Source organism: Salvia hispanica, chromosome 2 (assembly GCF_029641045.1).
Source record: "Salvia hispanica isolate PSC_SH4W2 chromosome 2, Shi_PSC_v1, whole genome shotgun sequence".
In the NCBI taxonomy this organism is placed as follows: Eukaryota; Viridiplantae; Streptophyta; class Magnoliopsida; order Lamiales; family Lamiaceae; genus Salvia; species Salvia hispanica.
Genome location: NC_142693.1, coordinates 13,178,146 through 13,195,261, shown reverse-complemented (window position 1 = coordinate 13,195,261; position 17,116 = coordinate 13,178,146). Strand labels below are relative to the sequence as shown.

At 37.2% G+C, this 17,116-nt stretch overlaps 3 protein-coding genes across 4 annotated transcripts; 2 read left to right on the top strand and 1 right to left on the bottom strand.

The window, feature by feature from the left end:
- Positions 1 to 594: 594 nt before the first annotated feature.
- On the top strand, positions 595 to 2,292 carry LOC125204276 (plasmodesmata-located protein 7). Its single transcript, XM_048102882.2, has 3 exons — positions 595 to 1,365; positions 1,572 to 1,691; positions 1,912 to 2,292. Exons 1-3 carry the CDS (start codon positions 651 to 653, stop codon positions 1,917 to 1,919), a joined length of 843 nt encoding a protein of 280 aa, XP_047958839.1. The 5' UTR covers positions 595 to 650; the 3' UTR covers positions 1,920 to 2,292.
- Positions 2,293 to 5,842: 3,550 nt separating this feature from the next.
- LOC125204285 (ADP-ribosylation factor-like protein 8c) lies at positions 5,843 to 7,929 on the top strand. 2 transcript variants are annotated; one of them, XM_048102898.2, is made up of 7 exons: positions 5,843 to 6,010; positions 6,096 to 6,133; positions 6,620 to 6,685; positions 6,766 to 6,798; positions 6,880 to 7,001; positions 7,340 to 7,501; positions 7,584 to 7,929. In XM_048102898.2, the coding sequence occupies exons 3-7, from the start codon at positions 6,623 to 6,625 to the stop codon at positions 7,699 to 7,701; spliced, it is 498 nt and encodes a 165-aa protein (XP_047958855.1). In that variant the 5' UTR covers positions 5,843 to 6,010; positions 6,096 to 6,133; positions 6,620 to 6,622; the 3' UTR covers positions 7,702 to 7,929. The 2 variants fall into 2 exon arrangements, with proteins under 2 accessions (XP_047958855.1, XP_047958850.1); XM_048102893.2 differs by having other exon boundaries at positions 6,604 to 6,685.
- Positions 7,930 to 12,153: 4,224 nt separating this feature from the next.
- LOC125204267 (putative inactive receptor kinase At1g48480) lies at positions 12,154 to 14,782 on the bottom strand. Its single transcript, XM_048102870.2, has 2 exons — positions 13,318 to 14,782; positions 12,154 to 13,004 (listed from the first exon to the last, which is right to left on the bottom strand). Exons 1-2 carry the CDS (start codon positions 14,606 to 14,608, stop codon positions 12,412 to 12,414), a joined length of 1,884 nt encoding a protein of 627 aa, XP_047958827.1. The 5' UTR covers positions 14,609 to 14,782; the 3' UTR covers positions 12,154 to 12,411.
- Positions 14,783 to 17,116: the final 2,334 nt, after the last annotated feature.

Here is a 17,116-nt window from a genome sequence, read left to right as displayed (position 1 = left end):
GAATTTATTTAGGGATTAATGCCTCTTTTAGTTCTTTAATTTATTCTCCATTTGCTTACATAACTTTTGTGTGTATTTTCTCATATATTGGGATGCTTTATACCGCCAACAGCTCTTAGATGCTAATTAATGAATCCTAGTTACTGGATCTAGGAGACGTATGCCAATTGCCAAAGATTAATTTTCGGATTTTAGCTGGGTTTTATTCTCACTCTTAAATCTCGTAAAATCAGCACGCGGGCTGCGACATCTGTATACTTGTTGTAACGCCAGAAGTAAGAGTATAGAGTGATCGTCGATATAGAGACACGAACAAAGTGAATCGAAAAACACCAGAAAGTGGGAAAGCTTAACAGATTTGCCACAACGGTCTGATAGCTAGTGACTTTAATTTTACACAAAAGCCCAAACATACCACATCGGTTCCGATTTTTAAAACACTGATTTTTCATTTTCCCATTCAATCCATCAAAACATTAAAATAATCATTTAAAGACTTTTCCAGCCCACGAGTAAAAAAGTTATGGACTCACTAGTGCATTCTTTTTCCAATTAAGAACTCCCATCCCAAAAGTAATCCCCTACTTAAACACTCACATCTCCATGCAAACTCATCTTCACTTCCCTCACTAACACACACATCCAAAAACATGGAAAAACCTTCTTTCCAACTCCAAATCATAACCATTTTCTTCTTCATTCCGGCCGCCTTCGCTTCCGACTCCTTCATCTACGGGGGGTGCTCGCAGATAAAATACGCCGCGGGCTCCCAATTCGAGGCCAACCTCAACTCCCTCCTCACCTCTCTAGTGAACTCAGCCACCTACTCCGCCTACAACAAGTTCAAGATCATGGGGTCGGCCCCACAAGACGTCGTCTACGGCCTCTACCAGTGCCGGGCCGACCTCGCCATGCCGGACTGCGCCACCTGCGTGGCGCAGGCCGTGTCCCACCTCGGCCCCCTCTGCCCCCAGGCCTGCGGCGCAGCTGTCCAGCTCGACGGCTGCTTCGCCAAGTACGACAACGTCTCGTTCCTCGGGGCCGAGGACAAGGCCGTCGTCGCGAAGAAGTGCGGCCCGTCTGACGGCTTCGATGCTGATCAGATGGCCCGCAGAGATGCCATGCTGGACGGTTTGAGCCGGGCTGGCGGGCCGTTCCGGGTTGGCGGGTCCGCGGATGTACAGGGAGTGGCGCAGTGTGTCGGCGACTTGAGCAATGGGCAGTGCCAGGACTGCCTCACGGAGGCCTTGCGGCAGCTCAAGGCGGAGTGCGGCGGCGCTGTTTTTGGTGATATGTTTTTGGGAAAATGTTATGCGAGATATTCCACTAATGGGGCCCACGCTTATAATACCCAACCAAATCATGGTGAGTAAAGTAATTATTTTTCAGTGTCTAGTAGTCTCGGATTCAAGTCCATCGTGATGGAGTCTTTAGTAGTCTCGGATTCAAGTCCATCGTGATGGAGTCTTTATAGTTCTGTTCATTTATAAGTAGAAAAAGTTATTACTATTTTCCGCTTTATTAGTAGTATTAAATATTATTTATAAACAAAATATAATCTTCGGTTACAGATCATTCGATTGCACATAGTGACTCGGAGAAGACATTTGCTATAGTTCTTGGATTATTAGCCGGGGTTGCATTGCTCATCATCTTCCTCACTTTTCTAAGAAGGATTTCCAATCGAAACGGTGAGAAATTTATAGAACAAGATCACATATTGATTGTATATATTGTGAGAAATTATCATTTCTTATATCATTGGCATGTATATTCAATGTATGGTATGTGATACTAGTATATACCAAATAACATGGTAGCATATCACTTGATTAAAAAAAAAAGAATTTTGAGACCCATGATTGACTCCATAATTTGTTAATGTGATACCTTTTTTTTTTCTTTTTGCAGGTAAATAAACAAAAGAAATAAGAGATTTGCTTTTTGAAAGCCCTTTAATTAGCCTTTCCATTTTCTTGGTGCATGGTGGAGATCAACTTGGCTCTCTCATCCTTTTCTGGCAAAAAAGAAGAAGAAAAAATTACTTACTTTTTTTCCCTCTCCCAAAAGTAAACAACTTTGGTGTCAAAGCTGTTTTATCAAATTGAGTACAAACTTAAGGGAGAAGGGAATGAAGTCTCTTTAGACAATTAGATTCCTTTCCATTTTACAAAGCTGTGTTATTTTTTCTGATGTTGTTAAAATATGTATTCTTTTGTCATAAAGTTGGTTCTTTTATATTGGCACTCTCCCTCCCAATCTAAATGTTGAACAAAAAAGACATTATCGTTATATTGGATTTAAAGTTTTAAGTTATCGAGGGCATGTCGTAATCTTAAGAAGGGTGTAGTATTATTAATTTATGTAAGTTCTAGTCCTACGTTCCATGATCCATAAATTATTTTATAATAAGAATTTATAATTTTGCAAAATTTGTGTAAATCGTGCAATATAAAATATGTGCAACTTAAGAAAATAACATCGTAAAATACGGGTGATTAGATAGCACTGAATTATGATAAAAGTTCACGTCGACCTTATAATTTGTAAGATTGCTTCATCGATAATATATGGTTCCTCAACAATTAAGGAATCATAGTGCTAATGAATATAACAAAATAAAAAAAAATCAAAGTGCAAAGTGCTACAACAACTTAGATGCAAATCTGTGAATTTTAATCACTTTTTTAAAGGTGCTACTTAAAGCTGTGAGTGTAACAAGACAAACAAGCATCGTTGTAAAGTCAAAGCTAAATTGAATTATTGCTTCATTACGAGGTGAATACATATAGCATATGCACCAGAGAAAGAAAATTTTAAATTAAAATTAAATTGTTTTTTTTTAAATTCATAACTGTGAGGTCAATTCTTAATTGTATAATTGGATCGTTATTAATGCTATAGTTGGCAAATTGTGGCGAGAGTCACTCGACCAAATCATGAAGACATAGTATTATGCTCGGCCAAGCGATATCATTAAGCTTGGCCTGAGAGTCCTATCCAACTGAGGACTTCTTGGTATGATGGAATGCAATGTGATTTCTACTTTCATTCTATTAATTTGCTTGGTGTGATGGAATGAACGAGTGAATGGATAAAAATGCAAAGGAAATCCAAGAAAATTGACATTTCATTCATATCTTCATTTCATTCCAACCACGTTTCATTCCATCATACCAAACATGCCCTCATGAGTGATTCTGTGTCATTATTTCACTTGACTGAGTTCAAAAATCAGAAGTCGCTTGGATTGGATGAGTGTGGCCAGTTGATCGAGTCCCGAGTCCTGAGAACCACACACCTGATCGAGTGGTAGAGCGTCAGTTAACCACTAGGTTGAGTAGAGTAAGACGCCCAACAAATTTTTAGAGATAAACATGCATTTTTCCCTGCTCAACAACCTTTTCACTACTAGAAATACTCTTCGTTGGACACGACGCATTGTCAATCATTATCATATTTGTACATATCAATACGTTTAAGGGATCGAAATTAATTTAAGAAAATATAACACATTTATTGATGCATAATTTGAAAAAAGAACTCGATAATTTTACTTAAATACGTAATGGGGAAAAATCAAGTTAGAGGGAGAAAATCCTGTAACAATGTTGTGTGAGGGGATACAATGAGAAGTATTTTTATAGAGGTTCTAACCTTGTTTAAGAAGTCAATTTGTATTGGACATTGGTGTTGCCCAACAATGTTTGCTTTTTAATTTGACCAATAACCATAATTACTTCTAAAATGACATTCTTTTTTTTCTCAAAATTCTTCTTTTCAATGATAGATGAGATCATAGCCCAATTTTCCGAATGATGGAGGGACACCGGAAATATGAAAATTAAAAAATGAGCCTCAGTGGCTCAACGGGTTATATATTATTAAGCTAAAAATTCATAAATTTTGTTTAAATCTCACTAATCGTCGCCATACTAAAATAAATTGTGGCATGTGTATTTTATTTCTTATATAAAATTGTCAAAAGATAATAGTACTCCGTATGACCGTATTATGTTTAAAATATACTGTATAAATAAAAACTTCTATTTACTCCATCCGTCCCGCTTAAGATGACACGTTTTCCTTTTTTGGTAATTTTCTCTCTCCAATTAATACACTCAACCACTTTTTCTCATTCCTATTAAAATATTCATCTTTCTTTATCTCTCTACTTTAATACTTACACCCACCTTCTTTCTCTCCAATTACACACTTTAACCAATAACTCCTAAAATCCCGTGTCGACTAAGCAATGTGTCATCTTAGCCGGGACGGAGGGAGTATTATTTAATATTAGAATTTATTTGTAAATTTGTATTTAAGTACTCCTTCCGTTCCATAGTAATGGAGGCAAAACTGTTTGGCACGGAGATTAAGAAAAATTGTGTTAGGTGAGTTAAGTAAAGAGAGAATAAAGTAGAAAATGAAAAGGGTAGAGAGATGAAGATAGAAAAAAACAAGAGAGAGTAAAGTAGGTGTGGAAAAATGTGTTGACTTTTACTAAAAAGGGAAATGACTCTATTACTATGGAACGGACGGAAATGGAAAAACGACTCTATTACTATGGAACGGAGGGAGTACTTTTCAACTACTGTTCCTACTATCCACCATTTAGAGCATCCACAGTAGGGGCGCCGCGGCGGGCACCCCGATCGCGGCTGTGTATTGTGGTGGAAGAGGCCGCCCCGGAGGCGGACAGCTTTTGTGGGGCGGAAGGGCTTTTGCCCCGAATGCGCCGAGGACGAGCCGGAGGAGAGAGAAACGCGGCGGCCGCCGCGGCTATCTATTGCACGGCGAAACTGCCGAGGCGGTCGCCGATTTCCAATTTTTTTTTTTTTTAATTTTGAATTTTGAATTATTTTTTTTTGCTTATTTTTATAAATATCCCACCAGTTTTCATTTTAGGGTTTTTCACTCCACACCCATTTTCACTCCACACCCATTTTCACTCCACATCCAATTTCACTCTACAGAATTTATACAAAATGCACGGGAGAATGTCCACTATTGAATTTATAATAAAATTTAATTTTATTATTATCTCGTTTTCTAATTACTTTTAGTCCGATAATTTTAATTCTAATTGAATTAAAATATACAAAGAATAAAAATAAAGTGAAATGTGGCTAACAAAAGTGTCCACTATTGCTGCGGAAACTTTTTTTTTTTGCCATGGACAAATCAGAAGTGGCTATGGACAAAAAAAGAGAAGTGTCCAGGAGAAAGTGTCCTCCTATTGTGGATGCTCTTATAGAACCATTTGCCACCGAGTTGTCCACTATTAAAGTATTTAGTTTTTCCAATTTTATTATACATATTTCACATTTCACTAACTTCTTACCTAACAATCCATTATAACGTTAATGGGTCTCATATTTCATTTACTTTCTCTATGTATTTCTTTTCATAGAATTAAAGTACTCTCTCCGTCCCTAAAAATTTGTCACCTATTGTCACCTATTTTATTTTTTGTCCATTCCTAAAAATTTGTCACTTTTCACTTTTACCATTTTTTTATAATGGGTCACACATTCCAATAACTCATTCTCACTCACATTTTATTTTAAAACTAATATATAAAAATATGACTCACATGCCACACAACTTTTTTAACTCACTTTCTATTACATTTCTTAATACTCGTACCGGATCAAATGGTGATGAAATGAGTAATTTTTTAAAATTGCTATAATGACTCTTTACAAAGCACGAATATAGAGTATATGTAACAGAAACGTGTGTCAAGTCAAAATAACTAGTACTAAGTAGCACGGATATAGAGTATATGATAGTAACAGAAATTGCTGCATTTATATTTCAGTATGCTACATTGCATTCATCGGTAGAGCAGAAGTTGAAATCCTACCACAAATCAATCTAACGAATAAAAACAAAATCAGCTTGGTATTATCCCTTCCCTTTCAGTCGGTGAATTTCCTTACTTTTCTTGCACTTCACAAATCCCTTACTCTTTCTCGCATAAGAAATCACGAATCTGCTCAAAAAGGTCTTTTTTCTACTATTTTCTTTTTCGATCTTATTTTCACCCATTTACCCAAAATTATTAATAATAATTTGCTGATTTACTGAAGATGGGCTTGTGGGATTCTCTGCTCAACTGGTTAAGAAGGTAAGTTTCTGTTTATTTGATCATTTGATGGATTTCAATTCGTTTCCTGCTGTTTGGCTTTCTTTGTGACTCACTAATTTTCATTTCTGCTCTCTATTTCTCAATAAATGGATTCATCTATAGTTTATGTGTTTTATTGGTGATTGGTATGCTCTACTTTGTGACGTCAAAGTGTTTGATAAAATACTTCAATGGTGGCTCATGATTTGGGCGAAAATTTAAAAAACTAGAAATTTCAACCTAAGGAAGTAATGCTTTTTTTATGGAAATTTAAGGCATTCAGTTATAGATAGCTACCTAATACTTGAATTAGTCAGGTATGGGATATTATGCTTCAATCATATCCTAAGTTGTATATTTATTTAGGATTATTTATGCTGAAGTGATCAATACAAGCAAATGCAATAGAGTATTTTTGTGTTCATTTTCATGTAAGTCCATGATGTGATGTAACTTTGTTTCTTTATCAGTTTATTCTACAAACAGGAAATGGAACTCTCTCTTGTAGGCCTTCAAAATGCAGGGAAGACCTCACTTGTCAATGCCATCGCTGTGAGTGTACACAACATGCCTATAGATGGTCTCGTTGTTTTTCTAAATCACTCGTTTTACTGATGTTTGTTTTCATTCAGACAGGAGGCTATACCGAGGATTCAATTCCAACTGTAGGTTATCTTACTCACTCGTTGGTTTTTGTTCTGCCTATCACTATACTTGACATAAACTCTTTCCATTTTGGAGAGCAGGTGGGGTTTAATATGCGGAAAGTCACTAAAGGAAATGTCACTATAAAACTTTGGGACTTGGGCGGGCAGAGGAGATTTCGTTCCATGTGGGAGCGCTATTGCCGTGGTGTCACAGCCATAGTGTAACTCACCTTTTTTGTGTTCTAATTATTTGTTTTTTCCATCTCAGTAACATTATGTGCAATCATCTTGCTTGCAATACATGAATCCTTCAATCTATGCTTTTGTTCCTGAGATTACTATTTACTTCACATTTTCAACCTTTTCGATCTGTTATTCGCGAGAGTTCAACCTTTCTCTTTAAGTAATAGATTAGGTTTACCATTTACATGTCTGGTTTTTCCCCTTTGCACACTTTTACTATTTTGAAAGAAGTGCTCCTTTTTCATCTGCGTATTAATGAGATTCATGGAGCCTAATTACGTTACTGTTGAATGATTGTCTCCGCATCTTGCAACAGATATGTAGTTGATGCTGCTGATCGAGACAGCATCCCCATTACACGAAGTGAATTACACGATCTTTTGAAGAAACCTACACTAGCCGGGATTCCTTTGCTCGTGCTTGGCAACAAGATCGATAAGTCAGAAGCTCTTACAGAGCAACCGCTGATTGAGCAGCTGTAAGTTAGCACCACCGCAGTGTAAATTCTCTATCTATCTCGACCTTCACTAATATTCGTCTTGTTTCTTCTTGTTCGGTAGGGGATTGAACACAATCGCGGATAGAGAAGTGTGCTGCTATATGATATCTTGCAAGGAGACTGTGAACATAGATATTGTGATGGAGTGGCTTATCAAACACTCTAAAACAGTAAAATGATCCATCAGCTTTATTTGTACAAAAATTTCAGGATTTTATGTGTCGTCTTACGTTGTTTGGTGAAGATTATAATTATGTTACCTCCCATCAATGTGTGTGTATAATTTCAGTTTTAGAATGAAATTATGTAGGGGTAAAAGCAACGCTCACTATGTGCATTGTGTTGTTCCATTGCATATAGGAAGTGAGTTTTTTAACATAATTTTCTTCTTCTCTACTTTTAAGAAATACTGCAATTTTCTTTAGTTATTTGTGAATCGGGTTTGAAATACATGATGCTCGAACAGGAGATCAAATCCAGGAAAATGTTAAAATGAATGAGGAAATGGATTTTTTTTTTTTTTTTATTCCATTTGAAATCACCATTCCATTCTTCTTGCCAAATAGTCATTCCTTCCATCTATCATGGAAACGACCATTCTTTTTTTTAGATTTTTGACAAAATTACATTACATCATTTACAAATAAGAGTGATTTTTTTAAGAAAATGTATAGCGGAATGTGAAATTTTCACTTTCAAAGTTTAATGATGAAATATGAGTGTAATGAGTTAGTGGAATATAAATCAGAATTACTTAACCGAGACTTCATATGGCCTAGCATAACATCTTGGGGACTAACTGCGCTACTTGTTAAGAAGAAAGATGGATCGATGAAGCTCTGAGTAGATTACTGATAATTGAACATAGTGACAATAAAACACGAATATACTTTGCCAAGAATTGATAACTTATTTGATCAATAAAAATGGTAATCGTATTTTCGAAGATTGAATTAAGGTTATAGTATAAGCTGAAGGTTAAACACTCTGATATCCCCAAGACGGTTTTTAGAACCAGCTATGACCCTACGAGTTCAAGGTTATGCTATTTGGGGAAACAAATGCTCATGTCGACTTCATGGACTTTATGGATCAAGTATTTCAATCATATCTTCATCAATTCGTGATGGTTTTTATCGATAATATCCTGGTTTATTCTAAAATCAAAAGTGATCATGAACAACACTTTGACATCAATTTTGCAAATACTTAGAGATAAGCTATCGTAATATCTGATGTATGGTTCTTATTTAATCTTTTTTTTGTTGTTGTAGATGACCTCTAATTTACAAATAAGGACAGAATAGGCAAAATATTGTACTTGGACTTTCGAGATGAAAGTCTTAACTTCTTTTGGGTAGAGTACGATTTTATGCAGTGCTTTAAAAATCGGACCAGACCGGCTGGTTCGACCGGTTCGGCCGCGAACCGGTGACTGGTCCGGTCCGGTTCCCTTTGTAAAGCCGCCAGCATGTTGGGCCGCCGCGAACCGCCGAAACCAGCCGGTTGAACCGGTCTAGTCGGGAACCGGAAACCGATTTTCTTCATTGTTTAAATTTTTTGTAAAATACTCCTTCCGTCCGCCATTAGGTCTTGTCTACATTATTCTCTATCTTACTTTACTATTTCTACACTTAAACTATTTATTATCATTTTTATAAATTGAGTGCGCAAAATTGACCGGAACACCTATTCGTGGACGGAGGGAGTAAGTGCTTTTGGTGGGGGTCGAACTCATGACCTCTTGGTCAAGAGACCAAGACCATTACCACTCCACCACAAGCATTTCTTGTTAATAACATGAACATTAGTTATTATTATATTAAAAAAAATTATTTACTCAAACTAATCATTCAAGTTTAAATTTATATTCTAGTGAGTACTCCCCCCGTCCCACAAAAGATGTCGCACTTTCCTTTTTAGTTTTTCCCACAAAAGATGTCACATTTCCCTTTTTGGAAAAAGTTCTCTCTCACATGAATATAAAAATTATATTTTCTCTCTCCATTTAACATACAAAACAAAACCTCCTAAAATCCCGTGCCATCCCACAAGTGTGACATCTTTTGTGGGACGGAAGGAGTATGTATTAATATGATAATATATTTATCATCTAAAATACACTCTTTTTTACTAAAATTAACTATTATTTGTATAATATTGGTACTGAGTCTTATTAACCAAAAATCCACTCTTAAAGGCCGAACTAGAGACCAAATTAGGGCCATCCATTTTCTTAATATTGAGGTTAGGATTAATATACAATTAATTTAATATTTTATTTGATAAAAAATATTTTATTTTAATTTTAATTTTTATTTATTTTAATTTTGATTTAATTTATTGTTTTATTTTAAAAAAAAATTAATTTTTTTATTCGATAAAAACTTGCTGGAGTAAATAATGAACTATATTCACTACATAATGAACTAAATAATGAACTAAATGAAGTATGTTATGAACTAATTACTTCATTCAGTCGTGCTATTACTTCATTCCGTTAGGTTATTACTTCATTTATTCATGCTATTACTTCATTCTATTAGTTTATTACTTCATTCTGTTAGTTTATTACTTCATTCAGTCATGTTATTATTTCATTCCGTTAGTTTATTACTTCAGTCATGTTATTACTTCATTCTATTAGTTTAGTACTTCATTCCGTTAGTTTATTACTTCAGTCAATCATGTTATTACTTCATTCCGTTAGTTTATTACTTCATTCAGTCATGCTATTACTTCATTCCTTTAGTTTATTACTTCATTCAGTTATGTTATTACTTAATTTCATTACTTTATTACTCCCTTCGTCCCACAAAAGATATGACACTTGTGGGATGACACGAGATTTTAGAAGGTTTTGTTTTGTGTGTTAAATGGAGAGAGAACATATAATTTTTATATTAATGTGAGAGAGAACTTTTTCCAAAAATGGAAATATGATATCTTTTATGGGACAAACTAAAAAGGAAAGTGTGACATCTTTTGTGGGACGGAGGGAGTACTTCATAATGTGTTATAACATAATTATCTTTCACTTGAAGTAAATTCAGTATATAATGAATACGAAAAATTACTTCATAACATACATTCATTTAGTTCATTATGTAGTGAATATAGTTCATTATTTACTCCAGCAAGTTTTTATCGAATAAAAAAAAATTAAAAAATAATTAAAAAAAATAAATAAATAACATTTTTATTTAATAAAATATTAAATTAATTGTAAATTAATCAGAACCATAAGATTAAGAAAAATGAATTGCCCAAATTTGATCTCTAGTTCGATCTTTAAGAAGAGTTCGATATTGATCACAACTCTATAAGTACTTATGTAAATATAAATAGTTATACTTAAGGTTTATAATAAATTATTTACTATATAGTATATTTTCATCAAAACTAATTAATAATTCATATTTATTTATATATTTTGTCATATAATTTTTTGAAGTATTAGGAATTATCTTTTTTTATATCTAAAATATTAAAAATTTTATCCACACTAACTTGTAATTTCTACATTTAATTATATTTATTGATAAAAAATTTGATAAATTTTATTATTCATTTAAATTGAATATATTTTATATAATTATATATAATTTGTAACAGTAAAACGGTTCGACCAGTGATTAAACCGGTCGAACCAATTGAACCGTGAACCAGTAGCCTCGCCGGTTCACTGGCCGGTTCGGTTTTTAAAACATTAATTTTATGTTAGCACAACGAAAAAAGATTAAGGCTGTGGATTTTATGATGCATAATCTCATATTATTTGATACATTTGTGGAAATGCCATCTAACTTGAAATACAATCGGCTTAAAATGCTACTCCTATTTGACAAGTGAAGCAAACTGTTGTTTTTAGAATACAATTATTAGATTTTCTTTAAGTTTGAACTTCATTTGAATTTGAATTTGAATTTGAATTTGTCAGATTTAGCTTTAAATGTATGGCTAAGGCCTACTTCATTAACAATTGTTTCTACTAATGCGTCTATAACTTGGAAAGTTAATTCCTATCAAAAGTTTAGCAACCAACAAAGTTATATTCACAAGTAAGCAATACGAACCTCAAATGCTCCATTTTACAATCCTTAATTAAGACGCTCTACAACCGTCATCATCAGCATTATTATTTCATCATAATTCTTTTCTCCCTTTTATTATTGTATAATAATTTTTAAAAATATGGTAACTGCTGTGTAAAGGTAAACCAAACTAACTATTTATTCAGTACATCATTTGTATAAAATGAATGCAGAAAAGACAACGGTACTCCTAGTGTGACGGTGTGAATAACAAATTAAGCTATATCAAATCAAATCGGTAAAATAAAACGGACTAAATAAGACTATTAACCCTCGGAAAAAGTTAAATAACTTCAAACCTTTGTGATTTGCGGAATATAACTAATTCGATGGAAAATATTTGTTTGACATTTTGGCCTTTTAACGTTAAGAAAAAGGAAGAATTGAAAATGGCTTACTACCATCAAACCTACAACGGCTGAAAGCAACGGATAATTTTGAAAGAACAAATCATTTTAAATTGAGTTGGTTTGTCTTCTTCATGTGCAATTGTTATCTCAAATCTTTACGGTAAAAGAGTATAAGGTCACCGCCAACTCAACAAGAATATTTCATAGTTTCATATTCCTCATTTTACAGTTCAGACAACCAAGAAGAATCATTCCAAAAACAATCTATGTTTCTACAACTCAAAAAAAACAAACTTTTACACGAAAATTAGAAAAAATGTGAGAAATGCACAATCTTAGCTTCCTCAATCAAATGGTACATTTCAAGAATGAACAAACAAATAAACCACCGTTTCCCAGCAACTAACATAACAACAACTTCAAATTGATCCATCACCTAGATCTGTCACGACTCCTCCTCCTCCACGAAATCCTCGTTCGGACGGCACAGCTCCTCGATCTTCACGACAACCTCGTCCATCGAAGGGCGCTTGTCGGGGTACTGCGCGGTGCAGTCCACGGCCAGCTGCAAGAGCTGCACCATGTCCTCCTCGACATTCTGGTACCGGAGGAGCTCAAGGTCGAACACCTCGGCCGTCCACTCCTCCCGGACCACGGACTGGACCCACCGCGGGAGGTCAACGCCCTCTTCGTTCACCAATGTGTGAGTTGGAGCCTTGCCCGTCAGCAGCTCCAACAGCAACACGCCAAAGCTGTAGACGTCAGCCTTTTGGGAGACTCGGTGGGGATCTGTGACCTCCGGTGCCCTGTAGCCGGCAAGGCGGTTGGGAGTGGCAGCAGGGCCCGCGAGCTGAGCAAGACCAAAGTCGGAGACACGGGGTTCGTATGATTTAGTGAGGAGAATGTTTGATGACTTGATGTTGCCATGGGAGATGGTTGGTCCTTGAGAGTGTAGGTATGAAACTCCCTTAGCAGCGCCTAGAGCAATGGCCGCCCTCGCCTCCCAGTTCAACGGAGTCCTGCTCGCTCCCTTGTTTCCTATAATGCCGGAGACACAAGCACATTTTCAGCTCTATGCAGACTAGTGATTTGAAGGAAAACTTAAGCTATGAACCAAGATTCTACACAGTAATTTGAGCTACAATACAAATATAATGTGACAAGTCTACAATTCAAGAGAAGACAAGATTTGAAAAATGCAGCAACTGAAAACCAACAAGATTCACTTTTTTTCAGTTGTAACTAATATCAGACAGAAATGTACTACTCAAAAAGCTCAATACATAATCTAGCATCAAACAAACACACAATTAAGCTCAAGAAAATGAAGCAATTATCAGTAGAAAATTACCATGTAATAAGGCAGATAAGCTTCCCATTGGCATGTACTCATAAACAAGAAGCTTCTCCTCTCCATTGTAGTAATAAGCCCTCAATGGCACCAAATATAGATGATCCATGCTCCCAATCTCCTCCATCTTCTTCCTGAACTCCTTCTCCGGCATGGTCACGTCCCTCAGCCGCTTCACCGCCACCGCCAGCCCCGTCTCCAGCACCGCCTTGTACGCCGTCCCGAACGTCCCCTTCCCCAAAACCTCAGCCGAAGCCCTCAACAGATCGTCCAATTCAATATTCCACCCTGTTTTCCCAAAGAAAACCAGCCCCTTCTTCCCACCGACGCCCAAATCACCTTCCACCACCTCTTTCTCCTTCGCCCCACCCCCAATCGCCGCTGCAAAAAAGCCTCCGCCGCCGCTTTCCGCCGATTTCCGAGGCGGAGGAGCCTCCACTCCCCTCGCATTCGCCACCGGCTCGTCCTTGGATCTCGATTTCTTCCTAGCTAGCACTCTGCACAAGCAGAAAATGAGCAGTAAGATCACGAAAAACGCGATTATGCAGCCGATTACTATGCCAGCAATCGCGCCGCCGGAGAGCTTCTTCTTCGATTTCGAATTTCCGCAGGAATTCAGAGGATCGCCGCAGAGTGAATTGCCGAGAAACGAGGTTTTAGGCTGTTTCGAAAGCCCCTTCGGAATCGAGCCAGTTAGGTTATTATTCGATACATTGAATTGAACTAAGCTCGGTATATTCAAGTCAGGGATCGGACCGGAGAAATTGTTGCCCTGCAAATAGAGCGTGCCTAATCGGGTCAAATTGCTAAAACCCGTCGAAATCGGGCCGGAGAAATCGTTCTCTGCTAAATTGACTCTCACTAGCGAGGTGAGATCAAATAGGGTTTGCGGAACTTCGCCGGTGAAGAAATTGTGCTGCAAATAGAGATTGCGGAGAGAGGAGAGAGAAGTGAAGAGGTCCGGCGGCAGCGGACCGGAGAGGGCGTTGTAACGCAGGCTGAGCGTCTGCAAATTGGTCATGTTGGAGAAGGTTTTGGGCGGAAGCTCGCCGGAGAGCCCCATCCCGGGGAAATGGAGCTCGACAACGGAGGAATTGTCCGGGGAGCAGTTGACGCCGGACCAGGAGCAGGGGGTGGGGCTGGAGAGGTTCCATAGGAGGACGCGGCCGCCGACGGCGGATCGGAGCGCGATTAGGGCGGCGCGGTCGGAGGCGATGTCAGGCGCGGCGGAATGGAAAAGGAGCGCCGCCGCCGTCAATAGGAGGAGGTGGCGTATGCTGAATTGATCCATCTCGCAGCAAATGCAGGCAATTTCTTCGCTGTTTTCGAAATTTTTGAAGGAATTCAGGAGGAAGTTCGGATTGAATTGAATCACGCCATTTCTATCTTCTCTGAATCAAGTTGAGAGATACAGTAAATTTGTTTTTTTCAGAGAGAGAGAGAGACAGAAAGGGGTTTGAATTTGATGGGTATAATTCAACACATGTTGTTACACTGTTAGTGGGGCCCACGCTACTAATTGGGATGTAACATTAATGGTGCCAATGTACTTTACGTTTATGGAGATACCAAAAGATTAATTAAACAACTGTTATTGGAGTGTTAACTTTGTATCTGGAATTCATAATCTGTACTTTTTGCAATTGAAAGACAATGTAAATATAATGCTTGTGATTTGAGTAATTAATGATTTGGAATTACATGTTAAATGGCAAAAATATTCATCGCCAAATATAGTATACATATTAAATGGCAAAAATATTCATCGGCAAATATAGTATACAAGTTTCATTGGATAATAATTACAGCTATATATTAACGCATTATTATTATTATTATTATTATTATTATTATTATTATTATTATTATTATTATTATTATTATTATTATTAACGAATTACTTACTTTATTAGTTAAGGTTTCACAGTGGAAACTGAATCTATATTTTTTCTTATACTACTATTCATAAGTTCAAAAGTACTGCTACTTTTCTCTTAAAATTTTACTCCTCGCAACAGAGAGCGACTCTTGGCCTTCTCTTCAAATTTTAGTAATTTTAATTTCTTATTTTGTAAATTCTTTATTATTTCATATAAAATGCAATTACATAATTCATCTAAGTAAACGGAATTATATAATTAAAAACTGTCAAAATTACTTAATCATAAGTGAGAAATCGCATCATTAAAAAAATGAAAGATTACATAGTTTTAATGAAAAATACAAAGATTGATTTGAGAACACTTACAATTAGAAATAACTTAGGGCATCCGCAACGCTGTCTCGATGCTGTCTCGGTCTCATCTCGACGAGACGAGACAGCATCGAGACAGCGTTGCGACGCTCGTCTCGTCGCGCGACGCGTCCGGAAGAGGCCGGCCTCGAGCTGGCGAGACGACGCGCGCGGCCACGTGGCGCGCGCTAAGCGATGGCGTGACGCCCACTCGCCGGCCCGCGAGTGGGCGTTGGAATTATGACGTCATAAATTTATTTTTTTTTAAAAAATCGAAAATTCAAAAAAAATTTGTAAATTTTAATTTTTAATTATGTATTTTTAAATTTTTTAGGCCTTTAAATTGTAATTTTTATTTTATTTAATTATATTATTTTTTAATTATGTATTTTTTAATTGCGTATTTTTAATTATGTATTTTATAATTTTTTAGGCCTTTAAATTGTGATTTTATTTTATTTAATGAAGTATGTTTTTATTAATTGAATCTGTTGGAAATAAAAATAATAAAAAATGAAATTGAATGAATAGTTAACAGATGGATAAGAGATGGTTAAGAGATGGAGGGATACAGCTGTTGTCTCTTAGTTAAGAGATGAGTTGAAAAGTACAGTGGGGTCCATGAATAGTTAAGAGATGAGACGGTTAAGAGACGGATAAGAGACAGCGTTGCGGATGGCCTTAGGGCCTCCACAATAGGAAGCCCTAAGCGACGTCCTATACGTCGCCATGTCAGCATTTTATTCTCCTTCCTATTCTATCTGCAGTGGGGCGGACTATAGCCCGCCCTAAGCGACGCCCTAAACATTCTACTTCTATTTTATATTTATATTTTTAGGTTTGCAAATGTAAATAAAAATAAACATATAAAAACAACAAAATTAAAGGGAAATACTAAATTTACTTAATTAAAAAAAAGTTACAAATTAAGAAATAAAAAAAAGGCACTAAATACAAAAAAAAGGAGGCTAGTCAAGAGTAGTCCCAACTTGCGGCTGAGGCCATCGATCATCCGCTGGATGCCTTCGATTTGAGCCGGGTTGGTCGCCTGCATGAGGGCAGTGTGCGCGTCCAACAACGTCCTGTAGTCGGAGGAGGCCGCCAAATCCACGTAGGCGTGGGCCGCAGTCGAAGTCGCGGACGGCGTCGAACTCGGGGTCGGCAACGGGGCCTGGTCAGGCGGCGCGGCGGAGGAGGATGTGGCCTTGCCCTTGCCCTTGGCAGCCTTGACGCCAGGGGGACGCCGGGAGGACATCGGTGTGCCGGAACTCTCATCCTCGAACACCAAATTGTTGAGGTCCATTGGAGACGCGCCGCTATCGCTACTTGTATAATCAGCGAGGGTGCGCTTCGACGCCCTCCTCCTCGCCGCCGTCGATTGGGGAATCACACCACCAACGAACTTCTGCTTGTCCCTCAACAATGCCCAGGACTGATAGTGCTTGAAATCGCCGTACAATGAAATGTACGACTGCATCGCTTTGTCCCGCACATCCGCGAGACTCTCGCCACTGCCCTGCTCCCTCTCGCACTTCTCGTACTCCCCCGCGAACAAATTTACCTGCT

Coding starts and splice junctions, on each gene's coding strand:
- LOC125204276 (XM_048102882.2), top strand. CDS start 651: ATGGAAAAACCTTCTTTCCAACTCCAAATCATAACCATTTTCTTCTTC. Junction 1,366..1,571: donor TAATACCCAACCAAATCATG/GTGAGTAAAGTA, acceptor CTTCGGTTACAG/ATCATTCGATTGCACATAGT.
- LOC125204285 (XM_048102893.2), top strand. CDS start 6,096: ATGGGCTTGTGGGATTCTCTGCTCAACTGGTTAAGAAG. Junction 6,134..6,603: donor CTGCTCAACTGGTTAAGAAG/GTAAGTTTCTGT, acceptor TTTCTTTATCAG/TTTATTCTACAAACAGGAAA. Junction 6,686..6,765: donor CACTTGTCAATGCCATCGCT/GTGAGTGTACAC, acceptor GTTTTCATTCAG/ACAGGAGGCTATACCGAGGA.
- LOC125204267 (XM_048102870.2), bottom strand. CDS start 14,608: ATGGATCAATTCAGCATACGCCACCTCCTCCTATTGACGGCGGCGGCG. Junction 13,005..13,317: donor CTTATCTGCCTTATTACATG/GTAATTTTCTAC, acceptor CCGGCATTATAG/GAAACAAGGGAGCGAGCAGG.